The following is a 26,150-nucleotide window of genomic DNA, read 5'->3' on the forward strand; positions in this document are numbered from 1 at the left end:
GAGAGTAGAAATATTACCTGAAATCTTATTTGGCTAACTTGTTTCTTCAAAAGCATGTTGTGGAGCGGTTTGTTGGTCTTCTGTAAAGAGTGGAGGACATAACTGGAATGTATGCAACTGACAATTTCTTCCACAAAAGCGCAAATTTACTGAATTTGTGCAACTGAAAGTAATGAAGCCAAGAAATGTCACTGTATGAAAGGCGCTGTTAAGCAAATCACTTTTCAGTATAAGACGAACAAGACCTTAATGCTACAGGACTGAGCACTGCTGCTGGATGTCTTCATTGAGATTCAGTCAGGATCCCGACTTTAATGAGGGCACTTGGCCTACACACTTCCCTGAGTAAACACAGGCTTGCAGATCTCCCTTGCTAGCTCGCTGTCTGTCCCTAGCATCAGGCACGCAGGTGCTCCATGTGGAGGAAGCTTGTTTGAGGCTGAAGGGACAATCCATCTTTTCCTCTCTCACTCCTCTCAGCCCATGCCATCTATCAGGCAGGCACATGGATGCTCTTCAAGCAGCTGTATTCACTTCAACTACATACGCTAAGGCCTGGCATTGCATTTTTCATTTCAAAATGGAAATCTAAACACACCGTAACCTTGCCCTTAAGCGTGTTGGCTGGATACCAAAAATGCAAAGCAATGTTTTGGTTGGGTATGGCCACATGCAGTCTGGGGAACCCCAACCGTAAGGAGGGGGGAAGGTGGGCATTAACCGTTTTAACATATGCACTGCAGCCCTGAAGTTTTCTTCAGACATAATCCATGGAGCTGTATGTAGGAATGTGAAAGTTTAAATCGGACCTTACAATAAAAGCTCCCTTGGACAGAGTCTGCATAAAGTTGAACCAGTGTGCGAATTGATGTGATAACCATCCGGAGAATTCTCATCGAAAAATTCACATGGGAACGTCGATTACATTTCACTTTCCATATCATTTCACTGTCTCAAAGGCAGAAGAAAAACATCCACAGGTAAAGAAGGGTCACTTACATGAGTGCAAATATGAACACAAAAACACGTAACTCGGGAAACAATGTGTGATTTACTCAAAAGTGGATACACACAAATCAGTGTGTCAACTTTTCACATAGTCGTTCATAAAGCTCCTTTACACCCTCCCATAGCTGACTTTATCACTCTCTCCCCCGCCCCCCTTTGGCCACTGTCTTGAGGTGATGGCTATAAATATCTACAAAAGCAGCCCCAGCAGTGATCCCGCCTGGAGATTTCTGTCATCTTGCCCTAAAGCCATGTGCATCTGCTCTCAGAGGGACAGGTGCAACATTGCTACTGGCATTCTTTTAATTGTTGCTCAATATAATATGGTGGATAGCAAAACAAATCCACTTAATAGTGGAAAGGGACTCTTATTTTAGGTTTCCTTTCTGCAGTAATAAATCCTCCAAGAAAGTATGCCATTGCAACAGTTGGAAAGAACAGCAGAGGAAAATTACTTCACTGAGTAAATAAATACTGATTGTGGCCAGAGACACTCAAAAAAAAAATAGTCAAGAAAAGTTACAGACCTTCAGTTTAAAACATTTTTAAATCCAACAAGACTACTTCTATTACAGACAATAGTTAAACTGCAATAGCTTTGTTTACAGTCCACCTTGAGAGCCTGTGCCAAATCAAAAACAGAAAATATGAAAATAACTGTTTGCTGAATTTAGTACTCAGTAGTGGTGCAACAGATCACGGTTGATCCGTAATCTGAACCAATCCCACTCCACAGTTCGGCACGCACGTGATCCAAAGATTTGAAAAAGAAGGGGAAAAAAAAGTATATGTGTGGTGCGCGTGGTCAGTTTGTCAAGCGATAGTTATGGCCAGCGCTAGCGGTCCAAGTGGAGGAGCAGAGGAGTTTGCGGCATTTAAGCAGCCCTTTGTTCCCCAATCCGACCGGGCTAAAGCTATTTCAAAAGCTACTGGGGTGTTTAGCTGCAGACGGGAGGCCGTATTCCGTTGTGCAAAACAAGGGGTTTAAACTATGATGAACGTGCTTGAGCCACGCTATGATATCCCGTTGCGCGTCCACTTCAGTGACGAGATCGTACCCAGGCATGCATGAGCAGGAAAAGTTTAAAGTTATGGCTGAACTGTCCTACGCATCTTTTGTTGCTCAACTAAAAACGGGTGGACCTCCAGGTCAACGGAAAGCTACGTGACCGTGACCGCTCATTATATCACAGCGGAGTGGTAGATATAAAGCCCTGTACTGCCCTATATTGCACCTTAATTTGTTTTTATATAATTGCGTGGAATGAGTCTTGAGTTGAATGTTTTTAATAGGTAAAAAATACTTAAAAAGTTAATAAGTAAATGTTAAAATTTTGTCTTTTTTGCTGATCCGAAAATTGGTCCGATCCGTGAGTTAAAACTGTGATCCGATCCGAACCGTGAGATTTTTGATCCGTTGCACCACTAGTACTCAGCCATATCAGAATTGTCATTTAAAGCAAAATCTGACGTGTCTTTCCTCCTTTATATGAAAATGTGCTGGTAGCTGAAATCACCAGTTCTACATTGAAGGCAAGCACAAACATACTGAGAAAAGTAAAAAACAGCAGAGTACAGCCAAGACGATTTTAAGAGTAATAATGACACTTCATTTTATTAAATCAAATGCATTAACTAGCTAGCAAGTTATCCCAAGAGGCAGTAGCAATAAGTGTGCATGCAACTAGTCAACCAGGGGCCCGTTCTTCGTACGTCGCTTACTACATCCAAGATCAAATGACACATCCAAGATCAAATCATCGCGCTAACCGTGAGCTCGCTAATCCGGTTCCCCGAACACACCTGCTGTTGACGATTACTACAGCTGGACGCAGGAATGTGACATCACTGGGTGTCGTAAAAGGGGCTACGCATCGATAGTAGAAACATTGATCGGCAACCCGCTGATTGGTCGGCGAAAATGTCAAAGGGGCGTGCTCGGTATTTTCCGGCAGCAGAGCAAGAACTCATGAGTGAGGGATTTCAGGAGTTTCAGAGTTTAATTAAAACGCAAGAGAACACTGCAAAGGCTGCAAAAGCAAGGAGAGAGGGCTGGCAGAAAGTTGCTGACAAATCAAACTCGTAGGTAATTTAATAATAATAATGGATTGGATTTATATAGCGCTTTCCAAGGCACCCAAAGCGCTTTACGATACCACTATTCATTCACTCCCACATTCACACACTGGTGGAGGCAGCTACGGTTGTAGCCAGGCTGCCATATCGCGCCATCGGCCCCTCTGGCCAACACCAGTAGGCGGTAGGGTAGATCTATCATATGACACTATATTGTCCAATATCATATGGCATTATATTATATTATAATATGTTATATTATATCCCCTTTCACATTAGAGCCACAACAGGACCCACAAGAAAATGGGAACAAGTAAAAGTGGAATACAGGAGTATTCTACAGAATGGTAATATTTATCTCTTAGATTGCTTTGCGTCTCTTGGCAAGGTAATACTGGCCTGTAATACTCTGTTAGTTTGTTCATAACAGCAACCAAGAAAAGGGCAGAGGAAAAAAAGACAGGTGGTGGTCCTGCACCCCCTCGTCAACAAGTTGGTTAAGTAAATAATACCCTCACGGGAATATCGATATCTCTCTATGAGCACACTGTCGCGCTGAGGTAAAGGATCCTGTCTGTCCCGCAATATACGCTGAATTCTGAGGACTCTCCTTATCAATCTTGCACCTTCCGCAATGGGTTGGTCGCGTATACGGACAGGACATGGCTGCGACAGGCTTCCCAAATCCACCTTCACTTTTATAGCCGTGGTCTCTCATCTTGATTACACGAAGTAATTTACAATTACTACTCTGAAATATGAATTACATCTGTAATAATCACATACATGTAATAGAATGTTAATAGTTCATTTCCCTTTTTTAGGAAATGACCTGTATGTATCTGTGTGACATCAATAAAAGGATCAAGTGCTGCATTACCTTTAGTTACATTGATAATATTTATTTATGGTGAAACAGTGGAAAAATATCGCTGTTGCTTTCGTATAAATGAAGCGGACATACCTGCGTGGCCGCGATCTAATCCTGTTTACATAAAGTAAACCTGCTCCCGAGCAGGTTTACGCTTACGGCTCTGTTGCTATGACAGCAAGTCCCGGATGAGCTTCGGGGAACCGACTGATCCAGGATCACGCGAAATCGTCAACAATCTAATCCGGCTAACCTACTTAGCGAGGTACGAAGAACGGGCCCCAGACTTTTAATGTTGCTTCCCTTGCCAAATGGTGCCAGAAAAACTCTGAAATATATCATTTTATTTTTTGGCTTTTTAATATAGAGCGGCAGGTGATGATTGGTCAATGCTGAACTTCTATCTAAAGCACACTCAGCTTTGTCTCTGGTAGGGAGTGAATGTGGATCTGTAACAGGAAGACTTCTCTTCCCTCCCCATTTTAACAAATACCATCATCTCATCTATGGTGAACAGACCCTTTTTAAACAGACTAATTTAGCAACAGCAGTTAAGATCCATTTACACCTGCATGGAATCTGCAACTGGATACATGACATCTGACCCACAGGTTTGTTTCCTCTAGGCGGGTTGCTTTGGGGGAGATTTGATGACAACAGGGGAAACCAAGTTTTTGAAGTCTGCACCCAGTTTAGAAATGCATTCTCATTATTTCGTTTGTGGTTGCAACATGATCCAGTGATCTGTACTGTTTGTGTTCCTCATCGCATTAACACAGCTACATTCTTTAGTTTGGCTTGCTTGAATCAGCAGGAAGAGATGGTATTGTTCACCTTTAAACTTTGTGGATTTTGTTTTTCTTAAGAAAATACAACCAGAAACATCATCCATTGGTAAAATTATAGTCATGTGGAGCTCCTCAAGTACTCCTACTTCCTCTTGGGGATTTAGTTTAGTTTTCTAGGTTTTCTGCAAACACAAAACACATACTGAGCTTCAGTCTAACTCTTCTCTACCTCATGAAGCTAAAGTTGTTCCAAGTATAATGAGCAAAAATAGAACAGTCAAATGGTCTGTTTAAGCTTAAATACAAGCACAGACATGAGAAATGAGTGGCGTTTAAAATACCATGTCGCCCATTTTTTTGATGCTTATTAAGTCAGCTAAAAGCAGTAGGTTGGTGGTAATAAGTCCCTTCATCTGCCTTTAACCATTTTGCTGATCCTCGCCAACTTTCTCTCATGATTTCTCTGGTTGCCCCAAGGCACAGGCATAAATGCCTCAATCAGTGGCTGCATTGCAAGCTTACCGCCTGTCCTTTTAGATATTAGAAGTGCCATTTGTGCAGGAGTGAGCAAGAAACTGGACGTCTGGGGGTTGGGAGGTCCCTGACAAATCTTTGACTGACAACTGAAACAGAACTAAGACGCAAACGAGTACCAAATACTAATTTTTCTTAGGTTTCAGCGCAAATTTCAGGTTTTCTAACCTAAGACAGACACAGATATCCTGAGGCCCAACCTACCTACATATTTATAGAGAGAATGTGAGAGAATCCACAGGGCACAGTTAAAAAATTCAAACATGGTGACTATGAATCTTAAACAATGAAATTTAAAAAAAAAAACAAAAAAAAAAACCCTGCTCTTTCATTAAAAATAGTCAAAAGATTAGATCACATAAAGTGCATGCAAAACCACATTTTTTTGTGAATAAAAGGGGTAGAAGAGGAGGATAACAGATGGCCTTAATAGAAAGACAGGGGCTCATGTTTGTTCTGCCCCACCAATTTGAGAAAAAACAAAAACAAAACAAAAAAAAACACAACTCCCCAAGTGCACAAAAAACTTGACTACTCGTAATGTTCTACCTCTCACTGAACTGCAAAAATGTTTTTCTTTATTAAAACCATTTTTAACTCATTTGTCTTTCTGACCTGTTATCTGCTGTGAAACAAAACTAAATCATACCATGTGATACTCTGGTCTTGTTTCCTTACCAGCTGCCGTTATTGAGGGTGTGGATAATGCCAATACAAATACCATTACTAATTCTGCTTATAGGCTGGACTTTTCATCTTAGCCAGTTTTTTGCATGAGAGAGAGAGAAAAAAAAAAAAAAGACTACTACCATTCATCTTAGGTGTGGAAAAGCCTCATCACCATAACTGTGACATAATTTTACACTGTATGACAGAAAACATGCCAGCGGTGATTAAACACACACACACACACACACACACACACACACACTTGGCGTCATATAATTGCAATTAAGTGAACAATTTGGAATCTGATCTCAGCTGGAACTGGTTCTCAATTCCCATTGCTACAAAGGTTTAAATAGGACTGCTCACGCATACAGACATCACAAAGAGAACAACAACGTATGTTAATGCTTTCATTTCGTTTTAAAATTTGGCTATTTTTCTCATACAAAAAGCCAGGCTATATGTTAGGAAAAGGGAAAGAGGAAAGGCCAAATGTTAGGGCAGATGGGTGCTGCATATAAAGCTCCAGGCATGACTGTCATCAAAGAGGGAAAGCCAGCTCTTTATCTGCAGTAATTTACAGCTGATGTTACTGCTGCCCTGCGCTGTCCCATGGGGGTCCATCGAGTCCCAACTGCAACTGGCAAAAAGTATAAAGAGGGGGTGTGGCAGGTTTATTGATGGATTACAGACATGTGGTGGCTCTGTCATGTGTGATAGCTCTTGTAATTTATAATCACTGATGTTGTGACTGCCATTGTTCCTGAAAGGTCTTCTTGAAGACTTGACAAAATCAAACACAATGAGGCACATGTGCAAATGACAGACACAGGAAAACTATTTTTTCTGGCTACATGCAGACTGTGAGGCTGGGCTTAAAGTCAGCAAATAATAAATACCACAAATTTAGTAAGCTATACACCTTTTTTGGCAGTTTATATATGTAATGCCTTTAATGACAGTGTAAACAAATGTAGAATCAAAAGTAAACATACTTTTGTTGCTCAATGAGTATTTCCGAAAAATCCCTATCATAGGAAATTTAAAATATCTTTTGCACTAGGGCTGTGCGATATGACCAAAATCTCATATGTCGATATAAAACATTTATCATCCCAACAACGATACATATCACAAAAATTTTACATTTTCTGTAAATTCTGTGAATTTCGGGCAACTCGACTTGCATGAAGTGCATGAAGTTGAACCAGCCGCAATTTTCTTTGGGAGTATTTATTACACAGTGTGCTGCGGGGAAAAGCCTGTTCTAAGGTTTATTTTTTTTAAGCACCTGACGGCTCTTTTTAGCTTCTCGTCCGTAAACACTCTGCATACTATTTCACGTGATTCAGTTTATTTTGAAAAATCTCAACAGGATCTTCAGCTTTATTGTGAAAGGTTTATGTGGAAAATAAACAAGCGGACGGTGGAGACACGCGATGGTTTTACCGTCGTTGTTGCTAACGGCAATGCATAAAAACAGTCGCTTGTCCGTCCGTAGTGTGGTTATATTAAATAGAAGAAAAAAGAGAGAACTTTAAGAATTTCTACAGTGACCATCAAAACGATGAAAACAATATTGCCGAAAACAGTTTATTTTGCAACACCACGAAACAAACGATAGCGTAATATGAAATGATAGGCGTTTTCATATTGTCATCCGATATATATCGTTATATTGAACCTATTCTGCACTGTATATGGTTCTAAACTACTGTGATTATTGTTACTTGTGTTAGCAGCAGAAATGTGCAGCACTACTCAATGGCTAGACGGCATTTAACCCAGCTAATATTTCTGGAGCCAACTAGCAGTAGTAACCACATTTCAACATCTGTAGTCACACATGTCCCAACTTTAAACATTGCTGTCCTAGGTCTCGTTTCCCTAATCCACAGCCGGAAAAAAGAGCAACCGTGAGAGTAAAGCCAACACAAAAGTGCCTTGATTCTTTTTAATGGTTAGCAGGGACACCCCAAACTTGCAAAAGACGTCCACTTATATATGGCAGAAGAGAAAAAGGAAATCCCATGGCTTTCTTTCCCAGTGAACATACATTAGTGATCATTTTAAGGGCTCAGTCACTTCATTGTGTAAATTATGGTCACTCTAAGAGTCAGAAAGAAGGATTATCCAGGACATGCCCATTAGTTAGCAACTTATCAATCACATAGATTGACAGTTAAACTCGCTCCTTGCAAGTCAAGTCTGGTCTCGAAAACGCTAAAGGTGGTCAAAACAAAAATGCTCCGCTCAAGGCTTAACAGCAGCACTTCACTAACAGAGGGCCAACAGCTACCCTTAATAGCATCTACACTAAAAACAGCTTTCTTTTGTTTTCAAGACGTTAATGTGCCACACGCTGTAAACGATACAGTTGAAAAACACATTAGTTTAATGTTTCTTTTCTGGGCTCTAAAGTTTCAGTTCTTGGTTAAAAAGCAAACATACAAGACACCAGCTAAACAAATAGGACTTTTTACATCGGAACCTAATGTGCCTCGATTACAGCAAAAATCATAATAAAGATGACTTTGATTAATACAGTAAGCCAGAGTTTCTACCCACATCAAAAAGATTTTGGATGCAGTGTATTTTCACAGAAGCCTTTCATATGTTTAAAATTAAAAAAATAAATAAAATCAAAACAATGGGTAAAGGGAGCAGAAAGGACACATGGGAGTCTGATAATACATTTTAGGTCCAGACTAATGGGTATTTTTGACTGTAAAGCCTGTAAATTTGTGGAAAATCCCCAGGGGATGTTTGGAAGTGCAATTGTTGCACAGAAAACAGACCAGATGAAGGACCTTGAGTGATACAGTGACAAAAGTAACTGCTAATGATCATTCAACAAGTTCACCAATGGAAACAATGAGATTTTTAACTACTCTAGAGAGATCTGGTTAACGCTGGACTCCAGCTAAAATGTCACTGTGGCGTGAAGTGAACCAAACAGCAAAAATATGCACTATAAATGAAAGGTCTGTGCTTGATGTACAGCACACAGGAGAAAGATAAGAGAGAGAGCTTTGCAGTCAAAATTAGTTTTATCCCTAACACTTTGTTTTCACTGAAATACAAAAACTGGAATTGAAATTATACTTGGTTAATTGCTGAGCCGTAGCTTAACTCTAATTGGGGGTGCTTCTGCAGGTAAAGCATACATTACTTTCCAATTATGGTGAAAATATGAAATCAACTCATTTTTGTATCTTCATACCAGGAGCAGCATTTTCCCATCACAGAAACAGCGAGCGCTGCAGAAATGCAGTTCAGCTACTCCACTTTTGCCACACAGTACAGCAGATGAGTTAAGAGTGCTGCAATAACTCAGGTTTTCACTGAGGGCTCACAAACCACCTCAACAAAAACAAGCAGGGACAATCTACCAGGTGAAAGAAAAAAGACATGTTACTCAAGGGATTTTTTTAAGTCTCCAGATGACTTTATAATTTCAGCTATAAAGTTTGGAAGAACAAGTCAAAAAGTTGATTTAAAATAAGCACTAGTCTTGTTTTATAATACAAATGAACTTTTTAAGGGCCAAGTGGGAACTTGCATCCCCAATCTTTGCTTTCCAATTACAAGAAATATGACAGACATTTCCTAATCACTCAGATTCCAATACTCAGAGCACACATACAGATTTCTATCTTGCATTTCTACACGTTTATTTTCAGCAGGGCACACGTCTGCTGAGATGTGTGACGTTATAACCCTATCTGCACTCTCTGCAAGAATTCAGTGAGTTAAAGGAAAATAGCACCATCGAGACTGAGTGTGGCTATGTAGGCTTGCTCAGGGATAGATGGAGTGGCCATTGAGACTAGGTTTTTGGGTTGTTGTTTTTTTGCCTATTAACACTTCGTTTTATAGCCACAAGCTGAACCAAGTGGGCACTACTAAATGTTAACATTTACCGTTTTCTCTGACTGGTGATTACACACACCAAAAATCGTACCTGAAATAAATGGAAATGGATGCAAACATTGTCAGACTTAGAATTTACAGGTGTACAAACATTGGCATTAAGTCGTATGTGATTTGTGATTTTGAAGACAATATTATTTAAGCTAATTAGGGCCTAGGTTACCTCTGTGAGTCTATCACGCCATGTGTACCTGCTGTTAATGCAGTATCAGGCTACCACAAAAGATACCACTTTGCACCTGATTCGAGAAATAATTATTATTTTAGTCTTTTGATTTTTAAACTATGACCCATCAAATTCTCTTTACTAACGAAAGCGTTACAGTAGACCAATGCAAAGCTAATGCAACACCTCTGAAGATAACAAAAGTTACAGTTATTGTAGCCATGACCATTTTAGACGCTCAAGTTAGTTATTCTGCTGATCGTATTGTGTTAAGGTTTGCTGCAGAAGTTAAGGAGAGTGTACCAAAAGACTGGCATTAGCGTATTAAGGGTAGGTGCAGTAAATGCTCACCTCAGAATGAAACCACAACACTGCGGTAAAACCACATTAACTGCTACCGAAAGAACAATCAACCGACTGGATAACGTGTAACGTTGCTACACGGGCATTGGTTGATTTAATGCCAAGTAGTAAAAGAGAAGTTTCAGTGCAAATGTTCATTACATTTGGGTTTGTGTGTGCCGACAGTGTCGAGGCCTTTACCTTGTCCATCAGACGTTGACAGTGCAGGTGAATTCAGCTTCGGCCGCTTAGAGAGTGGAGGTCCGGCGTCCAGCAGGTTTTCAGCCATAGTTGAAATCTTGCCTGGCCGGTCGCTTAAGTTGATGATTCTGATTAGCTTATTAGTAGAAAGTTGTTCAATCACCAAAAACCTTCCCGGTTAGCACGTTAGCAAGCTGACAGCCTGCTAACATTGGCTAACTGGCTAATAGCTAGCTAATTGCCTGCTACCAGCTAAAGTAACTGTTAGCGTTTAGCTACTCCTCGCCGTGAGAGTCAGTGTCTTTTAAAAGAGATGCAATAGCGCCCCGCTTCGCCACCGCCATTCACCCCATGATAATCCAACACCCAACACCCACATTATTATCGTTAAATACCCCAAAATAAAATATTCCCCATGTAAAAATCGAGCCTCACACTGACGATCCAGTTAAATCAGGTGGATTGCTGCATTCCGGGAGAAAAGTCGTAATTTCTAGACGTTCAAAGTACCCATTTTGCGTGACGTCAAATTTCTTCATGCAAAAATCGCGCGAAGCTCCACAAAAATGCACAATTGCATAAAAATGCCGTATTTTTGCAAATCTCTTCGAAAGTCACGATCTGCTCACCGCTTGCCCACGGTAAACAATACTGCTCCCGAACGGCGACAGGGGCTGAATCACCGCACTCTGAAGGGGAAATCAGATATACGGAGCTTTTCTGCCCGACGACCACCAATCCAATTCCCGTTTTTTCGCACAAAATGTCTCCGAAGCGATATTACGATTTCGTTTTCGGCAGAAGGCCGCTGTCATATCACGGGAAGGATGCTCGATTTCTACGTAAAACCCAGTGTTGGACCGAAATCCTAATTCCGAGCCACGACAAGATGGCGGCTGTTGATTCCTTCGGTACAAAAAAGTTTTTTTTTTCTTTTCCAGATCGGCTGTAGAGGGGGAGGGGCCGCGCATTCACGCCCTACGTGAAAACACCGTCACCGCTGACCGCTGGGGGCGCTACAGCACAACCAGTGATTCACACATGCACTTTACAACCCATTTGATCCCATCTTTTTTTTGTAAACTCGGGGCAAAATATATACATTAATGAATAAAAAATATCTTTTTTAAGATGTTAACTTAAATATTTTACCTTATTTTTACAAACTCACGTAATTTTTTCTGGAAAAAAGAAATTAGATATGAAATGTACATTTCAAGGATCTGAATTTCCTTTAATAACTGGAAAAATATGAATCTCTGCATCATATAGGAGTTTTTCCGTCTACAATAAAAAAAATACTTAAAAGTTGTCAGTTTCTAGCCACTTATTTGTCATTTTTGAAATCGTGTTTTACTAACCTTCTTTTAAATTTGTTAACAGTTTGCAACAAATTATTAAAACATACCTTCTTGCAGTTAAAATGCACTTGGTTAATATAAACTGCGCCCCAACTTCAGTCATCAGCTGGCTGCTGATGAAGATCACAACCCTGTCTCCAATTTTGAGACCTTTTAGGTTAGGCCTAATCCTCCCTAAAACCTGGCTAATTTGCATGTTGCCTTTTTGAGAATCTCTAAATTGCTTCCCTCACCTCTTATTTAGTTTTAATAATACAAAACTAAATGACAGTACAGTCTGTCATCACTCATTATATGCACAGAAATTCAACTCCACGTGACTTTACACGTTACAGTATGCTAGACAGTCCAAGCTTTCTGCTTGGAGATTTATTTCTCTCATACTGAAAAAAAAGAGGAATAAAGTCATATAACTCACACATAAGCAAACACACACACAAAAATCAATCTGATAATACGTGTCTCTTATTCATTGTTTTTGGACAGAATCTGACACATGCACATGTATAAAAAAAAATCATATGTGACAAAATAACTGCATATGTACAAACACTGAGTGCTTTGTGCAAATGTGTACAGATTACTATCACGTGTTGATAAATGATACATGGGTAATGTGCACAAAACGTACATTATACATCTCATTCATGAACATAAAACAAATACATTTCAAATCAAACAACACTGTTTAAAATCTGTCCCAGTGTAACTTAGAACACATACGGGTAGAATTTACTTGCAAATTATAATGAAAAGACGTGCAGCTGACATAATTTAAAATGAGTGACAATGTGATGCTTAAGTGCTGACACTCTATGCCTTTATGTATTTCCCTTATTTCTGTCATAAAGCAGAATCACACTTCTCCAAAAGGAAAAGAAAAAAAAAGAGATGACTGAATGCCATGAACTTATCCTTTTTTAAAACGGGAGAACTAGCTTCTGCCAAAACTGAAACAAATCATTTATAAATACACTGTCAAAGAAGGACAGTATTCAGGTAATGAGCAAAGCTTAGTGATTTGAATTTCCTGAATACTGGAAATATATGCATAATAATTAACATATATGTAGAATGACATTGAAATGAAATAGGATGACAGTATAGTACAGAATCAAACAAAAAATAGGGAGACTAGCAAAGAAGGAAACTACTCACATGCAAACAAGTCTCACTCACACACATCTCCCCCTACTGCACCCCAGATCACATAAGTCAGCAGCGTGTAATATTTTATTCATATGTGTGTGTACAGATTAGTGCTACTGGAGAGGATGTGTACCCACAAACCTGTGGAGTTCTTCCTACGCCACCTCAGATCTATGGCTAGTTAGTGTCACTGCTGTGCATGGTAGGGCTGCAGGCACATGGCCTGAAAATCCCATAGATCATCTAACAACGCAAGGCAACAAGACGGTGAACTTTCCTTCACAGCTGATACTCGATATTCTCCTTTATTTGTGTTACATTGTGTGCTATGCTTCATTAGATTTGGCAAACAAGAGCAAGTGGAGAAAATGTACAAGTAGTGTAAATCTTTCAAAAAGTAATGATTCTGGGCAACAAAAGCAGGACTCGTTTAACTATTTCAGCGTCTGCAGTGACGGCTTCTGGAGAAACCTCTTTGGATTTTCAGGGTATTAATGCTGCAACGATTATGAAAGTTGATGCTATGATTAAACATACTCCACATTCAAAAGGCACAGGCTGTGTACGTCCAGAGAGCTTAGTGAAAGAGGTAAATAAACATGTTTTGCTACAGGTCCCGACAGCTACATAACTCATCCTTCTTGTCATTTTTGCATGTGAACAGAGAAAGTCCATCTAACCCAACTGCTGACTAATTTTTTAAACATGTGGTGGTGAAAGCTGAAAATGAATAATCTATGGATAAGGCAATAGCAAACTGTCCCCATTTCGATCTTTTTTATATGATTGAGTTGACGTAAAACCTTATATTTCTCACACACTTAGGAAATATAAGAGAGAAACACGTACTTTCAGGAGAAAAGACAAAGCACGAAGTGAGGAAAGAGAAAAACGAGCAAGCGATTTAATGGGAGCACCACCACACTTTTCCAGATGGCTGGTCTGTGTCAGGAGGAAAGAACTGGAAAGAAGCACAAAAAAAGTATCTGGAATTTATCAAAAAAGAAACAAAACCTGCACACAATGACCATTAATTTTCTCAAATATACAATCACAATCTATCCTCTGCGTAATGACAGCTTGGTAAAAAAAAAATGAAAGAAAAAAAACTTTCTGGAAACCAAAAACTAAAAAAAAGAAAAAAATACAGTCATACTTTCAGGCACCACAAACAATCAGCTAGATTAGGCTGCACTGCACCTATAATCACTCAATTAAAGTGGCACAATTTTATTGATTCAGTAGAGGCCCTGATTGGTGAAAAGACTGACAGGATCAAGGTAATACGTCCCAATCTTTCAACAGCAAATCACAAAGATAAAGGCAGACGACAATGATCTGTTGGGTAATTTGCACGGATGGGCTGACCATTGTTTATATATATTTTTTCTTTTAGCAATGAAGGCAACGGAAATTCAAGAAAAGTCACAAGATTTGAGTCTGAGGTTTTACACACAGTACTGTGGAAACTGTCACTCATCTCTAAATTTAAACCCACGCCAACAGCCTGTGGACCACCCCATCACTGACCAAGAACTACGCAGTGACTGTCCCTCACAGTCCCATTTAAAGTTATACTTCACCTGAAATCCTTCAAGTATCAAGCGCTCACCTCATCAGAAGACAGGAATGGTGATATTCTGCATTTGACTTATTGACTCCAATGAAAACAACATTAAAGCTGCCAATACTGCCAATACTTGCAAGTATCATACTACCTCCCAGCAATATTAGGACTCTCTTATAATTAATAATGAGTGAAATCTGTGTTGTTGGTGTGGATGTTAGTACGGTAAATGGGAGTACTCAATTTATGGTAGTTTGAATGAGTGATTCTTGTATTTTGGCTATTTATCAGGATTCCAGTAGGAGCAAATGGGAGAGTGGCTGTATTCGGAGACAGGCCAACACGCTGCTGACTTCCTCTTCACTCTTTTCATTTGGTCAAAACAAAAATACAAAATATCACCAGACAGATATTTGGTCTTCCAAGCAGGAGTGGTTCTGATCAAAGAAAAAGCTGAAATATCAGCTAGCTCGCATCGAGACAATTTTACACTACCTGTAAAATTGGACATGTGTGCGAGAGGTGAGCGTTTAATACCTGAAAGACAGATCCCACTATATTTAAAGTGCCTTCCTGCATTTGTGATGGTCTCACTTTTTCAAACCACCTTTCTTCCAGATCTATAGTCCCTTATCTGATTATTGTCCTTTTGATTCTCTCAGCTCTGTTTAAAGTTTCTTAAAAGCTATTTATTGGTAATAACTACTGAATACAAGTGGTCGAAAAAAAGAAAAACACTGTGCAAGACCTGTGCTTAAAATGTGCATTGAGCTGCTACACAAACTAAAATCTCTGCAGCCTGCATGTCCCTTGAAAGTGAGACTCTGGCACAAATGAATACTGTATTAAGCCCTGATGTCAAAGCACAATACATAAATTAACACTGCTTCATGTGATTCCCTCATTCTTCCCAAAGTTTCCTGCTCCGCCTGTCATTCTGCATTGGCACTTATATAAAATCTAAAATAATTTTCCCTTAAGTAAGGTCGGGACTTTGATCAAGTTAAAACAGTTGATATGGCACGACAATAATGATTTCTGTAAGAAATACTTGCATTCAAAATAAAAGCATGAAAAAAGAAACCACAGCATATTCTGTAGTCTAACATTGTTAAAACTTGTTCAGTATTCATATTTTTGTTCACTGTTCTAATCCTGAAGGCACTTAATGACAAAAGCATCAACAACAACAACATCAACAGATCCCTCTTTCCCTTTTCAGCTTGTTCGCCATCATAAACTGCTGTGCTCAACACAGGTAAAACCCGCCCCAGGACTCAGGCAACACTCCCATGAAAGACATCAAGTACAATCTTATAGCCACTGCATCTACTGGTTTTGTTTTTGACGTGACCAGTCTGTCTTCCATGCCAAAGACACTTGCTTAAAGGAAAAGACATCCCGCCAACATCGGTAATCAGTCCTGGGGAGGCAGCAGCTGGGGGCAGTAAGAGGAATAGAAGACAGCGGGAGGAGACAGAGGGGATCAGAGGCGAGCATAAAACTCCTCATTGAGTTTAGTTAGCTCATTCGCTTCCTCATCTTCATCCTCCTCTTCTTGAAGCGCGAGAGGAGCTGGCTGCACCTGGGAGGGGCCTTGTGTACAACTGGGCTCTGGGCCTAGTTCAGAATGAGGAGGGGTGTGAACGTCTGTGGCAGGGGGCTGTCCAGCGTCCCTATATCCTTCCTCCCTCACTTCTGTGGGCTTAACTGAGACAGGCTCAGGGCCTACTTCTGGAGGCCTTACAGCATATTGGGGTTGAGTAGAGAGTGTGGAAAGAGAGGAGGAGGGAGGAGTGGAAGAGGTGGAAGGGGCAGCCACAGGCTGGGCAACTGAAGTCTCACTGGCAGGTAATACCACGGACGAGGGTCCAATTCTGACAGCCTGCTCCGCTTGATCCTGGTATATACTTTCCCCACTTTTTGGGTAAAGGAAAGTCCTCATTTGACCTTTGCCCTTAACATTCACAGTACCTCTATAGTCAAACTCTAAACCCATGGCACTGAGCACAGCATGGCTTTCCTCGCTCACTTGCACCCGACACTCCACGCCGGTGGAGTCCATGCGACTGGCAATGTTTACTGTGTCTCCCCAGATGTCATAGAGCAGCTTTGTGGTGCCGATGACCCCTGCCGTCAGGGGACCATGGTTAAATCCAATGCGGAGCTTGAACCCGAAGCCTAGCATGTTCTTGTTGAAATCATCCAGGACTCCCATCATCTCAAGGGCAAAGTTGAAAAGGGCCATGAGGTGAGCATGCGGAGAATCCGATTCATTCTCAGCCATCTGCTCGACGTTCAGTCCCGACGCAGCCATGTAGGTGGCCCCGATTGTCTTGATTTTTTCCACGCTTGAGAATTCAGGTTTGCGAAGGAGTTCGTCAAAGTCTCCAATCAGCTCATTCAGGACACGGTAGCACTCTTTTCCACCTTCGTAGCTCTCTTCATAAAACTCACTGAAGTTCACAATACTGGCAAAGATCACACCCACACTGTCGTGGTTCTTGGAGTAGCTCTGGGTCACCTGAAATATATGGAGAGAAGAGGCTCACGTTATAATGAACTCACAAGAGAGAACTATCTTCAACTGTAGTCAATAGTTTGAACGTGTGTATACATGAGATTCAGGGTGAATTTAGATTTCATTGTAAATGAACACAACTGCCATTTTTTGCTCATTAACTGATAAAACTACTACTGCTGTATTTAGCCAGAATTTGCTTAATAATGGTTGATTACAAAGAATAAAAAACAAGAAAATGTTTATTTATTGATCAGTATTTAGAGGATTAAGTTCAAGTTTAATAGTTCATTTAAATGGCAACAAAACCTTGAGCTGGTCAGCGACATGGATGGGGATGATGTTGCCGAGTAACCACTCAGCCTGATCTCGCATCATCTGGATCTTGGTGCGGTGCTTGTCAGCCTCGACGTTGCCATGGTAATGGAGACGGTAGCTGATCTCAAACTCGCGGTTGAGGAACCACACCAGGAGAAGAAGCAAGAAGAAGGCCAGGATGGCCTCTGAGATCAAAAGGTCAGAAAACATCTTAGGACCATTTTCTGAACTGCCGTCAATCAATGTTGAGGTGTTTGGTCTGTGGAAGAAAATGATGGGAGAATCAGAAAAGAATGAGGGACATATGGGAGAAATGATCAGATGAGAATTGAAAGACAAAAGATGGTAAGGCGATTTCTGCAGCCATTTCTTGGAGAATCAACGACATAGCATCTTAATAAAGTTTTAACATATATCTTGCAGTTCTTAGCCCAGTTTTTAAGTTACATGTGCTTAATCCAGATAATGTGCAGTAATGCTGGGAAATTTTGGTTTAGCCTTAATCAAATTTGATTTAAGAATCTAAGAGTCCAAACGTTGCCAAAGAGCAAGAGTATAATTTTGGACTTGCACTAAAATTCTGATTTATTGCAGAGCAGCCAGTTATAACTTCCCAACCACTGTTTATCTGCAGTTTAATTAATTCTGGAAGATTTAGAAACTAGACTTGAGTTAAAGAAGATGAAGGCTGATTGAAAGTGATTTTCATCCAATCACTTTATGGATTTATGTGACAGATAAGAAAATTCAAGGAGTTATGCCTGGTAAATTTTATCTGATAATGCACTTTAGCTAAAAACTGTAATTAGCACTAGAATAAGAAAAGTTATCCTCAATGTAATATTATTTGAGGGGTTATTTATCATCATCACCTCAATGCAGAACATGTGAACTGATGATGTCGAGATGTTCTGATGTACAATTGAAATTCAGTTATTTTATCAAGACGAAAGAATGAGGGAAAAAATTTCTTGTGTGTGATCTGTGTCATATCTTACACAAACTCTGTGAATACATTGAATGTATAACGCATGGGAACAGTTTGTAAAGCAGGTGTGCAGCACAGTATTTGTTTTAAGTAACCACACCTGCAGAGATTGTTTTGCATAGGGCTATGTGAGTAACAGGCAAAACAAGAGGTGCTTTGTTTTCAGCTTTGCCTTCCTATGAGTCTCAATTTCTGCTGCAACATTCAGATTGTTGGTGTAATGGTGTGGGGAGCTCTTCTTCACACGGTACAAGTTTAGCACTGTTTAAATGCCACAGCCTACCTATTATTTTTGCTGACTGTGCCCATCCCTTTATCCAAGCTAGTACTATCAAAGTATACCCAATAAAGTGGCCAGTAAGTGCATAACTATTAACTATAATATCCTGGGGAAAATGCTTTTTAAAACCTTATTTTTGGGCAAAGTCATATACGTTTTTTAACATTTTTTTCGTCTTTTTAACTCAGATTTGACTGGTGATTCTATACATACAGTTTTATGTCCTGATGAAAATGTAAATTAAAGTGAATTTGCATAAAACTTCAAAATAGCTGACCTAACAACGGTCTAGAGGTGTTTCTATCCCCACATCCCCAGACTTTTTTAATGTTAAGTTGCTAAGTAACAACCAGCTGCTGGGCTACTGGCAAAGGTGGATGCTGAAGTTTTTCTTGCATAAAACATACCAACGCTTTATGACCCATGTCTGTATACAATAACTGCATGCATCTCACACAAAGATTTTAAAAAAAAAAAGAAGAAGATGATCTCCGTGCCACATACTCTCATGTCTGGTGTAGCCACTTCCATTGATTATAATAGAAGTAAAATGCATACTTTAGGCATTCAGTGTAACCACAGTAAAAGGCTGTGGCCCACACTTATCCATCACTGAAGGAGAGAGAAAAAATTACGGAGAATTTCTCTGTTTCAGTTTGTTTTTGTAATTCCCCTGATAAAACTAAAATAAAAAATGCAATGTTGAAGTTTACATATCCAACTGTAATATAAACAGGTGTATCGTGAATGCCCAGAAAAGGAGCCAACAAAGACCAAAGAATACAAAGAAACAGTTCTCTACTTTCATTTTTTTCTACTGCGGCCTTGATTAAGGCTTAGTTGTAGCCCTCATACAAGATTTAAGCCAGCATGAGCTGCATGAGTCATTTCCACCACTATTGGCATTTGCAGGCATTATTACTGCAGCACACAAAGAGGAAAACAGAGGAAGAGAGAGAGATGGATAGGAGAATAAAAAGCATGACCGTGTGAGCATAGGTTAAAGCTAGAGAGAGCTGTAGTTATGAGTAGAGAAAAAAAAGCAGTCACTCCTGTTAACCCTTCAAATGTCAGTCATCAATCAAACCCCTCTGTTTCCACGGAGACACTCACCCTTGAACTGGTAAGCTGTTATTACTCGAGCTGAAAGACACAAGAGTGGTGTCAGTCAGAAGACCAGTCAGGAGCAGTCACACACATGCACACAAACACAAACAATACGCATGCATGACAGCATATAATCAGGGGTTAAAGTGGGCAGAACAAGCCAAAATGGTGTTTCGATATCTTCAATTACAGAGTAATTAAATACGATAGGTGGCTTAATGCACCACAATATCAAGCAGGATCATGTTTCATTTGCTATAGTATGGGGTTCCTTCTAGCTGATGCCAGGAAGATACTCAAGAAATCAAAAAGTAACATCACCCCATCATTATTTGGCGAACTAGCGATATGCTAACTTATTTTCAAAATAGTAGATGGGTGGTTAAAAATCCCAAACTCTATAGCATCATCACAGGTCAGCTGATCACAGCCTTTCCAGAAAGAAAGCAAATGTACTTGAGCTCACAAAACAAATGAATTATAAATTATTCTGAGGAAAGACATTTTTCCTGATGAACTGCTTCACTGGATCTTGAGTGATATTTGAATTCCTGCATATGATGTAGATATTCTTATTTCTGTTGCAGAATCTGCTACAGGTAGCGTGCTTAAAAACTACCAAGTGAAATCTGAGCCACAAACAAACCGGGCAGACTCTAGTGCACCAATGCAAACCTCTTTCTTTAGCATTAAAAAAAGGAATTATTATTATGTACTAAAGAAGTTCAGTGTTAATTTTGAGACTAAAAAGCAATAATTGCAATAATTTTTGTAGTTCTATTGGTTACATGATGGTTTGTTTGTTTTTGTTTTTTCCCAAAGTGCAAATTTTGCAGGTGAGTGCATTTAAAATTAACAATACAAATGCTATTTAAAAAGGTCAGCAGGAGGCAATTAACTGCAATAAAGTGCTAAAAAAAAAAACAAAGAAAGGAAAAAGCCTGCCTTCTTTTGTGCCTGGTGTGGAGGTGATAGTTGCAGCTCAAAGTGTTAATTTGGAATGCCAGGGGGAGATATTATCGGAGTGATAATTGGCACGAGAGAATGGTTGGCATGGAAGCGCCATGTAAAACTTTGGCTCGCTCCTGTAGCTCTTTACTGAGCGTTTGTCCTGAATGTTTAGATCTGAGTCCCACATCTTTCTGGTCCTCTGTAATAGTGGCATTTTATTGAAACTGAGAAGAAGTCATCTCACTGCAAATACAAAATGCATGCATGCTATGGATGTTTTAAAGGCAGCAAAGTTACGTTTTTACAGCGAGCAGAGCAGTTTGCGCCGTAGATTTTTAATCCTGTACACTGAGATCAGTTCATAATGGAGCACAAAAGCCTCTGCGGTGTCTCTCTGCATACACAGATGCCCACAATGTCACAAACTCCCTCATGTATTTTGCTTTTTTCCCTCCTCTCCATCAGATCAATCACATAATATAATGAAATGTGCAGCTATTAATGCGACTCGGATTGGAAGCATGCAGAAAAAAGCAAGAGCAATGTGTGCATTTACAGATGAGGCACAGCTGCAGTAGCTTCATTAAGGGTGGATTGCAAATAACCTTTTATGCTCTTCTCTACATCCTGCAGGTCAGCTGTTATTAGTGCTGGGCGATATGACAATATATATCGTGTCGATGATAGAAAAGTGTCTATTGTGCCATTTGTCTTCTATCATTTCTAACCTAATTTTATAAATTATTACATGAAATATACCATTAAAAAGCCTGTGGCAAATATATTAGTGTTGTCTTCTCACTATACATACTCTTAACTTTATGCAAGAGAAAATAAAGTATGAAAAAATGATATTTTTCGCAAAGAAACTCCGTCTTGTGGTTTTGCGACATGGTGCTGCTTTACGTGCACCCGGATTTGCGACATGCTTTACGGTAACTCAAAACGATGGACGTGCGACAGGTTGCAGTTTCATGCCCGGACATGCAACAGGCAGAGACAGCTACACAGGCAGCCCAAGAGGAAGCACTTTTACCGAAAAGAGGGGGTACATCTGTGATTTGGTTACATTTTGGGTTCAACAGCACCAACACGGAGCAGAAGACGCCCATTTGCAAGCTATACTATAAAACTATTCCTGCACCCGATGGCAACACAACAAATCTCTCCTATCACCTACAGAAGGTCCACGAAAAAGAATGCTCAAGAATCCAGAAAATCCGAGCTAAACCAAGTTGTGGAACGACAGGAGCAAGTTGGGAAAAGAAAAACTATAGCTAGCCAAAGATACAGCAGTCTTTCACACAAGGCCCTTATAAGAAAACGTCCCAGCGCCATAAACAAATCACAGGAGCCGTCTCGTGTTACATTTGTAAAGGCATGGCCCCTGTTTATGTAGTTGAGAAGGACAGCTTTCGTGACCTCATAAAAGTCCTTATAAGTCGAGTTGCCTCGCTTATATGACGCATGCCGGGCCAAAGTAGAGACGGATGTTTGCAGTGTCGTGCATTATGCCTTGACGACTGACCTATGGACGAGCAGAGATACGCAGCCCTACATGAGCGTAACCATCCATGTCATTAACAAAGACTGCACCCTCTGCGCTCGCTGTTTACAGACTGCATACTTTCCAGATGACCACGGGTCAGGTGGTATATCGTGATATATATCGTCATCGTGATATAAAATAATTCATATCGTGATAAATATTTTTTCCATATCGCCCAGCACTAGCTGTTATACACAGGTGCCGTGTTTGAAATAAAGCTGAATAATGCTTGAATAATCTCTGGATGACTCCTACACTTCACCCGAGCTCTCCGCTCTCCCCTCCGCAAAAGTCTCCATCGGTTTCTAACAGAAGACTTCTCCCTTTTCTATCAAAACACATTGATTATTCTCCCGCTGACTCTCACCGATCTGAACTGCTGTTTCTGGAGAGAAAATGTGGAATACCTCCACTTACACTGTGCCATTTCAGTCAGTACATTGTACATTGAGGATTATATGTAGTGAATATATGCAGAGATCTACAGACTAAACACAAAAGGTGCAAATTTGTTTTACAATAAGGGCTGGCTAGAAATCACTGCTCTACCCTACTCTAACCTTGACTACTTAAGTCTTTTATAGGGATTCATGATAGCATCCCACAGAGTACCCTGCACTTAGTGTTTGTGTGTATGTGCAGTTAGCGTCTCACCTTTCCCCAGCCAGAGGACTGCACAACAGCAGCAGCAGCAAAGCAACCCCTGTAGCAGTGGCTAGGATTGAGCGCATCCAGAAACTCAGCTGACAGAAGTTACAAAACTGGATGATGGCCAGGATGGTGGCACAGCACAGGAACGCGGTCACCTGAGGAAAAACAAAAGCTAGTTATTCGAATGTCTTAGCAAATACAACAGCAACAAAGAATTCTTGCACATTCAACTGAAGCGTGTGCTATAAAAACACCTACTAAGCACGTAGTGATGTAATGATGTAATACTGGCTACTCCTCAGCTGTAAAATCCAGGTTTTCTGTTTAAGCACTTAGTGGTTATGTTGTGTAACACAAGTGCATCATACTACATCTTTCACCACCAGAGCCAAAGCCAGCATGTTGTAGCCCAAAGACAATCCATAGGCTTATTGAATAAAATATGATAAAAGCTTGAAGGTTTTTGGATCAAAGTACTACAGTTCAGTTCAGATAACTGCAACCAGAAAGTGCCTTAAGATGATTACCCTTGTGAATTATTGCTACATAAATAAAATTGAATTAATTAGCTTCCCATTTCCCCCACGGCAAACGTTTTTCTCTACAGTTCTTGTTGCCATTTCCTTGGTATTTCCCTGGATTGTGTCAGCAAAACTGCAATATTATATCCTAAAATGTCAAGAGCAATTCAGGGAATAAGTGCACACACACTTTCAGTTTTCAGGACTAGCTCTATAATTTCATGGAACATTTTTTTTAAATTAATGAATCATTTTATTTGTTTATTGTCACAAATAGACCTTTACGACAATCAAAGGGATTCTATTTTGCTCATTTCCAATTTTCTCCGTACTTTGTTCTTGGACCTTACTATAGTATCTTTGCATGATTCTGATTTCAAAATGATCCTTATTCATCTTAACCTGGGCTGTGGTGCGACACCTCACTTCATGCACATTGTGAAGCAAGGTTTTTTTTAGCACCTCTTCCTTTAAACTAGCTTTGTTCTCATTGGCTGGTCCTTGCAAACGATTAGAAGAGCAGGCGGGTGGAGCTGTGGTGCTGCTGCATTCCCAGCCTAAGGTGGCATTATTAGGAATATCCTCTGTCACTGACTTCTTATAGAGCCAAGAGCAGGAAAAATTTTAAAATAAAATTTAAAAAAGCTTCCTGGTAGATGCACCTTAATTTGAAAATCCCAGGCGATTTTGAGAAAAGTTGACTCTGGTCTTGAACTCTAGGTCAGGGTCCTTGAGATTCAAACTTGTTTGAGATTTTTAGTAGGTCCACCCAAGGGATGAATTTAAAAATCCTACATCACCTCAACCTTGAGTTGTCATATTCACAAACTTGGGTATCAACAGTAACAATACCCCATGAACCTTTTAAGATTGAGGGGTAAAAACTGTCTACAACACTGTTTAGTGCAGTCTGAAACCTGCACTTTGGCTTGAAGGGATTACTTCTATATATAGCATGAAAATAACTGGATGGATTTCAAAACAATGCTGTCAAAATGAGTTTTTCACCAATGTTGAAGATTTAGCACTGAACAAACTGTAGTGTATTCAATCTCAAATTGAAATCCACCACGTGAGCAAGTGTTGGGCCATCTACACTAAAGCAGAGTCATGCTGGAAGAGAAAACCTAAGCACAGTCCAAAATGTGTTGGTAAGCTGAGGCATTAAGAGTCCCCTTCGCTGGAACGTTCCAGACTCACTCGTCAGACAGAGTGCCAGATAGAGAAGCATGATTTGTCACCCTACAGAACATGTTTCCACTGCTCAGGAGTCCAGTGGTGGCTTTCTTTATGCCACTTGGTGCTGTAAAGCCTGCATGTAGCTGAACAGCCATGGAAACGCATGCAGTGAAACTCCCGGCACACAGTTTTTGTGCTGATGTTGATAAGTCTGCAGCACTCAGCAACTCTGCTCTTCAACTTTACATGGTCTGCCACTTCATGGCTGAGTTGCTGTGGTTCCTAAACACTTCCACTTCACAATAATAATACCACTTAAAGTTCATAATATAATATCTAAGAGGACATAAATTTCACAAACTGACTTGTTGCAACAGCAGCATGCTATTACAGTGCCACGCTTGAATTCAGGGAGCTTTTCACAGCAGCACAGTCTTTCACAAATGTTTGCCAAAGCAGGTTACATGGCCAGGGGGCTTGATTTTCTACACCTGTGGTAATGGGCCTGAAATAGCTGAAGCCAGTGATTAGGAGGTGTGGCCCAGTACTTTTGTCCATAAGGTTTAGCTTTGTAAAGGGATCCTTGACCCAATAAAGTGAGCTTTTTTGTCATAGTTTTGCGGAAATGTCTTAATGGTCTAAGCCTGAATTTCAAAAGCAACATAAATGAAATATAATGTGATTTGTAAAAGTCTAAAACATAGTGATTTAGGCTCTTAGAAACACGCAGAGCTCTTTTCATGCAAAAACATGCAGACAGCAAAATGAATTTGGGGACATTTTCACGCTGTTAACCAGAGGTGGGACCAAGTCATTGTTTTGCAAGTCTCAAGTAAGTCTCAAGTCTTTATCCTCAAGTCTCAAGTCAAGTCTCAAGTAATGTCAGGCAAGTCAGAGTCGAGTCTCAAGTCACTGGTGTAAAAATCCGAGTCAAGTCACAAGTCTGAAACTTTGAATTTCAAGTCCTTTCGAGTCTTTAAAAAAAAAAAACAACGAAAAAATAATGTTGCAGTTATATGCTAAATGTAAATATTAGACCATGTAATTTTAAAATCTGTGTTTTTCTCAACACATGACAAAATAGTGAACTTAGAAAATATACACAAATTGTGAAATTGCACCTCTTTAAAATGCAGCTCAATTAAACCTAGCTCCAAGAATAATTTTCACCGACAGTTCTGAGATAAGCTGCATGTTATTCTTGGATGCGGTTGTAGGACCAGCTTTAAAATCGCATGACAAAAATATCATACACATTAAAAAAAACTGTATCACCAACGTAGCCTGGACAACATTTGCTAGTTAGATGAAGTCAGCTATCTCATTGTAGCATATTTATATGCATATTTATAATCATACGGTTCTTGGAGTGAGTGCACACACTCATGAAGTTTAGTAACTTCAGGTCACTGCAACAAGC

At 40.0% G+C, this 26,150-nt stretch overlaps 2 protein-coding genes across 6 annotated transcripts in view; both read right to left on the reverse strand.

Annotated features, from left to right (window-relative positions):
* Window positions 1-11,507, reverse strand: part of crebbpa (CREB binding lysine acetyltransferase a) — a 49,524-nt gene extending 38,017 nt beyond the window's left edge. For all 4 annotated transcript variants that reach the window (XM_076885098.1, XM_004539119.5, XM_076885097.1 and 1 more), the window contains exon 1: window positions 10,589-11,507. In XM_076885098.1, the coding sequence (XP_076741213.1) occupies window positions 10,589-10,676 (88 nt within the window). In that variant the 5' untranslated portion in view covers window positions 10,677-11,507. The remainder of the gene's footprint in view (window positions 1-10,588) is intronic.
* A 779-nt stretch (window positions 11,508-12,286) lies between these two features.
* Window positions 12,287-26,150, reverse strand: part of adcy9a (adenylate cyclase 9a) — a 47,612-nt gene continuing 33,748 nt past the window's right edge. Inside the window, exons 9-12 of one of the 2 annotated variants that reach the window (XM_004539116.4) lie at window positions 23,034-23,185; window positions 19,886-19,915; window positions 17,496-17,763; window positions 12,287-17,189 (exon numbers count right to left, since the gene is read on the reverse strand). In XM_004539116.4, the coding sequence (XP_004539173.1) occupies window positions 16,152-17,189; window positions 17,496-17,763; window positions 19,886-19,915; window positions 23,034-23,185 (1,488 nt within the window). In that variant the 3' untranslated portion in view covers window positions 12,287-16,151. The remainder of the gene's footprint in view (window positions 17,190-17,495; window positions 17,764-19,885; window positions 19,916-23,033; window positions 23,186-26,150) is intronic. The other variant, XM_004539117.4, reaches the window with a different exon arrangement.

This window comes from Maylandia zebra, linkage group LG6, assembly GCF_041146795.1.
Source record: "Maylandia zebra isolate NMK-2024a linkage group LG6, Mzebra_GT3a, whole genome shotgun sequence".
NCBI lineage: Eukaryota > Metazoa > Chordata > Actinopteri > Cichliformes > Cichlidae > Maylandia > Maylandia zebra.